Source organism: Lolium rigidum, chromosome 3 (genome assembly GCF_022539505.1).
Source record: "Lolium rigidum isolate FL_2022 chromosome 3, APGP_CSIRO_Lrig_0.1, whole genome shotgun sequence".
Lineage (NCBI taxonomy): Eukaryota > Viridiplantae > Streptophyta > Magnoliopsida > Poales > Poaceae > Lolium > Lolium rigidum.
This window is the reverse complement of record NC_061510.1, coordinates 73,492,192-73,497,664: the sequence shown is the minus strand read 5'-3', so window position 1 is coordinate 73,497,664 and position 5,473 is coordinate 73,492,192. Positions and strand designations below refer to the sequence as shown.

Here is a 5,473-nt window from a genome sequence, read left to right as displayed (position 1 = left end):
CTTGCGCCTGCACTTCATGCGTGCTAGTTTCATGCAGGCCTTAACTCCGAGCCACAACAGCCTGGAGTAGCTAGCCCGTTTCATGCACGCTCTGGCTGGTCGCTGGTTTCATGCTGCGAGCTTTAACTCCGCGCCATATATACATCCATGCAAGCGTAACGTACGCAACGTGTCCTGTTGCGTCGGTCACCAGATCAAAAAACTTGAAAGCAATCCATCCTAGACAAGACTGCACCTACCCCACGAACCGGTCCGCGTACGTTGGGTGTGATCGATCCGTTTTGCTGCTTTGCTTCTCTGCCCAAATTAAGTCTTCCCTTACCTACCATCCGGCCTCTCGATCCCCGCCGGTCCATCTCCACCTTGCCACAGCAGGCTCTTGCCGTTTCGCCGTTATATATACCACTGCGTCTTCTTGCCCGTTCGTCGCGTCCCCTTCAGCCATCGGCTCTGCTTCCCCCAGCTGGCCTGCTCGCGGCAGTTTTGTCTTCGTGGTGTTAAGAGCTGCGCAAGCAAGCCGGTGTAATCGTCGATCGAGATGGCCGGAGTGGTGGAGGAGCTGGTGAAGAAAGCCGGCGGGTGCGCGGTGATCGACGGCGGCTTCGCCACGCAGCTGGAGGCGCTCGGCGCCGACATCAACGACCCGCTCTGGAGCGCCGCCTGCCTCATCACCAAGCCCAACCTCATCAAGGAGGTAATTTACCTTAACTTAACCGGCTGGCCGGACGACGTGCCTGCATGCGCAAGCCTCATACCAATGCCATGAGTTCATGAAGAGTATACGATCTGTCTTTCTCTCCTTGTGCACGCTAGTATATCAGGACAGCACGACGCGCCAACTGATTAATTAGTTAAATCTGTTACTAACTGGTATTTGTTGTCCTATTTTGACACGGTTTGGCATTAGGGTATGTGCTTTATGGCTATTATAATCAACTCTATCTCTACGCAAATATGGTCCAAGTCAAACGTAGTACAGTAGTATAATGATTTTTTCGTGATGACCAGGACAATAACAAGGGTTTTTTTCCCTCACCTACCTAGCATTTAGATCGCCTACTTTCTTGAGAGAGATGGTTGTTGAAACATTCTTGGAGTGTTCAGATTAATTTAGTCCTTATCTTTTCCTTCACGTTACTAGCAGAACACCACTTCGAAAAATAAGTTCAACCACATATCTTATATTTTATTGACTAAATTAGTAGTCAACTTTTTTTCTCGAAATGCATAATACCCCTGTAAACCGGTATGGAGGGAGTATTATATTATAGTGTGTACACCTGAATTATGTTGAACACTACTGCAAAACCAGGCCAATTTTAGTTGAAAACATTTCACGCATTTGCCATCCTGAACCATCACCTCCCGGTCAGTGTCTGTTGACTGAGGTGGCCTACACTAATGAAGGAGTACTAAAATACCTCCATGCCACTTTATCGAAGAAGATCGAAAAGTGTGTAGAAAAATATGGTAAATATCCTCACATCTATCTAACAAAGAGCACACATGAGGCTTTTTCTGTCCTTCCCATAGTTTCTTTTTTTTACGGTGGCGTGGCCCATAGTTTCAGTCTGATGTGAACATAACATCTTCCTCCCTTCTTTTTTTCATGTGCAGGTTCATTTGCAGTATCTTGAAGCTGGTGCCGACGTCATCATTTCCTCTTCCTACCAGGTATCATCGCTGTTGTTCCACTTATGATAGTCTTCTGTGTGGGGTTTAAGCACGCCTGAATCAAGCAGAGGCTCCCGTAGCAATTCTCTGAATCCATCAACATCCAGCAGAAGAGAAATGTAACGATATCTTCCATTTTGTTGTTCTTTCTGCAGGCAACTATCCCAGGGTTCTTGGCCAGAGGTTTGCTCATCGAGGAGGCAGAAGGGTTACTGAGGACTAGCGTCCATCTGGCACTGGAGGCACGAGACGAGTTCTGGAAGTCGACGCTGAGGAAGTCCAAGCCGGTCTACAACCGCGCCCTCGTCGCCGCATCCGTCGGGAGCTACGGGGCATACCTCGCTGATGGTTCAGAGTACAGGTATGCAGGAGGAGCACTGCAAATGGTCTCTGAAACCTGCTTCAGAAGCAATAGAATTTTACAATCTTGATTTTTTTTTGTAGTGGATCTTATGGAGACGATATCACGGTAGAGAAACTCAAGGACTTCCATAGGCGCCGGCTGCAGGTGCTCGCGAGTGCCAGACCTGACCTCATCGCGTTCGAGGCCATTCCCAACAAAATGGAGGCTCAGGTAGGCTCATCAATAATCTGCAGTTTCTGAGATGAAGTCAAAATGTTTCTTTGAAAACCTTAGCAGAAAAACAAACTGCTGGCCAAGTCTTCATGTACATCATCATTTGCTGACATGTACACTGTCCACGAGTGCAGGCTCTGGTTGAACTGCTGGAGGACGAGGACATTCAAGTCCCTTCTTGGATCTGCTTCAGCTCTGTTGACGGCCAACACCTCTGCTCGGGTGAGAGCTTCGAAGACTGCCTCCAGATCATAAACGCCAGCGAGAAGGTCGCCATCGTGGGAGTGAACTGCACGCCGCCCCAGTTCGTCGAGGGGATCATACGCGAGTTCAAGAAGGTTTGAGACAATTTCTTCCCCTTTCCACAGCAACTATCCCAGTCACAACACCTGATGGCCTCAAGTCTGAAAAATGCTGCATCCCGCTAATGTCATTCCTTCGGTTTACTGTCCAACAGCAAACGGAGAAGCCGATCGCGGTGTACCCCAACAGCGGCGAGGTCTGGGACGGGAGGGCCAAGAGGTGGCTGGTGAGTATACACTGCTCTCTTCAGTTCTCTTCAGTTTACTGACACATTCGAATGTTCCGTATGATTTTCGCTAACAAGTGGCTGTTTTTTGCGATGCAAAATTAACACAGCCCGTCGAGTGCTTCGGTCGCAAGAGCTTCGACGTGATGGCGAGGAGGTGGCAGGAGGCCGGCGCCAGCCTCATCGGAGGGTGCTGCCGGACGACGCCGTCGACCATCCGGGCTGTCTCCAAGGCCCTCAAGGGCAGGACCGGGCATTGATTGATCCATCGCTTCAGAGTTCAGAATCGAGATACTACCGTGTAGTTTGTTCGAGCTTGTAGTAGCGGTTTCTTTCCAATCGCGTCGTATGAGGGTGTTGTCTACTTGTCTTGCGGTGTAGAATGTCTAATTAGTAATGGTTTGTACTGCTGACGTGCACCAATCGAATTTGGGCACTTGTTATCCAGTCATGGGTTGGGGTATAGATTGTAGTAGAGGGAGATAAAGGTTCGGATGTCAGGTTCTTTACCAAAATGAACCTACGAGAAATTTCCAACTTAGTTGCTCCAGCTACATTTTGCCCATCAATTTGTTGTCTACCAAGATTATGGTGCAGATCTAAAAGCACTTGTTGCATACTCATGCTAGTAAAACACGCCTAATGACTACTGAGGCTCCTGCTAATAAAACAACTATTCACCTTGGTGATCTGCAAATCTAAAAGCACTTGTTGCATACCCATGCTAGTATGTTATTGTGTGCACATCTTTTAATCTTGTAAGGATTTTGGGGGCTCTGGAACAGATGAACAAGCTTTTACAGATCAAATTTGTATAGGATGGCTTGGCCCATAGGGAAATTCTAACACGTGGTTAGACATCATAAAACAAGACAAGAATGTTTATCACCTGGCTTTAAATATCTTTGAAATTGACGTAAATATCATATCTAATTAAGTACTTTTCCTATCCAGCACTCTCGGAATGAATTAATATGTTAACTTTGCAGACACCAATAAGTAAGTAACTCGAGGAAAAATAAATTAATATGGAGATGAAAGACATTGATAACTAAAAAGGTATACTAAATACGTAGTATACCATAAACATAAGCTTTCTACCTAAGAGCTAATGTCATAGTTAAGGAGATACTATTTATCTGTGGTCGTGGATTATACCAACAGATTCAGGAAACAAAGCACTTTCTTAAAACAAGGCAAAAGATTTGTCATTTTCAATCATTAAGGAGATTTTTTGTAGAGGTCTTAAAAACCAACTCTTGGCCACGACCAAGAGCTCTAGCGGCATTACATTACTCAACACCTTTGCCCCAGCTAGACACCACAAATTCGCCTCTTCTTTGATTTTTGACAAAATCATATTAGTGGTAGAGTTAGATATTTTGGAAAACTCGTGCATTTCTTTATTTTCAGATTTTACAAGACACCAACATTGGGAGAGGGGAAATGGCCTTTTTTGATTGCCCTCTTTTATGGATATTTCCACTCATTAATCTTTTTTTGTCGATTATCTCCACCCACCGATCTTTAACATTGTGCATGGGTACACCATTCTCTTGGGTAGTCCAAGCCAATTCTTCAAGGTGGACCAAAATGTGAATGGTAAAATTACACTTGAATAGGAGTTGTGCGGCATGAATTCATGCTTGGTTACATAACTTGTGAAGTCCACAATTTCGCCGGCCTCTTTCTCAATCTATCCGCTGGCCAAACTGTATTTTGAAGGTTAACGAAGCGAAAATTTTGCACTTTGGATGTGCCCAAGGCTTCCACACTAAGGATGTCATGAAGGAGGTAGTGAGACCCAAAAAGTGCATCTTCTAAACCGATCTAGCTGAGTATTGTACCACCCATCATTGGTCAGCTTCCATATTATCTTGTCTGAAGTGTTGTTGATGTGGACGGTGTCAAGCATTTCCCAAAGCTTAGATAATTGGACAATGTCTTGTCCGGTGATGCCTTGTTGGGTGTTAATTTCGGACACCCAAATGTAATTTTCAAGGGCTTCCCTGACCAAATGCTTTCTTTTTTCTTCCCATTGCCAATTGTTGCTTCCGTAGCCGCGGCGAAAAGATCATGGTTTTGAGGGGTGCAAGGGTTCCCAAGTCAAACCCAAGGTTTAGGCTTGTCATCCAATTCGTGTGAAAGCCATCTCATGCGAAGAGCCGAAGCAAGTTTTGCAAGATTGAGGATGTCAAGGCCTCCACAAATCCACGTTCCTTTGTCTTGCACATTGTAGTCCAATTGACTTTGGATTTACCACCGGAGACCTTATCACATGTCGTCCTAAGAAAGGCTCTTATTATACTATCAATCTTCATGAGGAGCAAAGCACTTGTTGTTACATTTGATATAGAGTACTTATTTCGAAACTAATTCGCTACATTACACCATTTCAGTTCCATCCCATAAAAAGAAGTTCCATTCAACACCAAATTAGGTAACAAAGGGCAATGTTACCCTAAATCTCTAGTTAGTTAAAGAAATAAATAAGCACCACAATTGCTCAATTCGTTTCAGAAATTCAATTCGACACATGGGAGCATATGCTCCTGCCACCGGAAAAAACATTTCAAAATATCAACAAAAAATCGAACGAAACTTTTCGCGCATACGTATAGATATTCTATGTGTGTACATCAAGTTTCGCGAAAAAACTGATATTTTTTGTAACTTGTGTGAAAAAAGAAGAC

At 44.8% G+C, this 5,473-nt stretch overlaps 1 protein-coding gene across 1 annotated transcript; it reads left to right on the top strand.

Moving 5' to 3' along the window:
- The first annotated feature begins 441 nt into the window (after nt 1-441).
- LOC124696825 (homocysteine S-methyltransferase 1) lies at nt 442-3,245 on the top strand. Its single transcript, XM_047229488.1, has 7 exons — nt 442-694; nt 1,618-1,674; nt 1,830-2,035; nt 2,119-2,248; nt 2,386-2,589; nt 2,709-2,780; nt 2,891-3,245. Exons 1-7 carry the CDS (start codon nt 539-541, stop codon nt 3,038-3,040), a joined length of 975 nt encoding a protein of 324 aa, XP_047085444.1. The 5' UTR covers nt 442-538; the 3' UTR covers nt 3,041-3,245.
- Nucleotides 3,246-5,473: the final 2,228 nt, after the last annotated feature.

Excerpts from the sequence above, each read along its gene's own strand:
- LOC124696825 (XM_047229488.1), top strand. The coding sequence starts at position 539 with ATGGCCGGAGTGGTGGAGGAGCTGGTGAAGAAAGCCGGCGGGTGCGCG. Across the intron at positions 2,036-2,118 it reads GCTGATGGTTCAGAGTACAG|TGGATCTTATGGAGACGATA; the intron begins GTATGCAGGAGG and ends TTTTTTTTGTAG. Across the intron at positions 2,781-2,890 it reads GGAGGGCCAAGAGGTGGCTG|CCCGTCGAGTGCTTCGGTCG; the intron begins GTGAGTATACAC and ends AAATTAACACAG.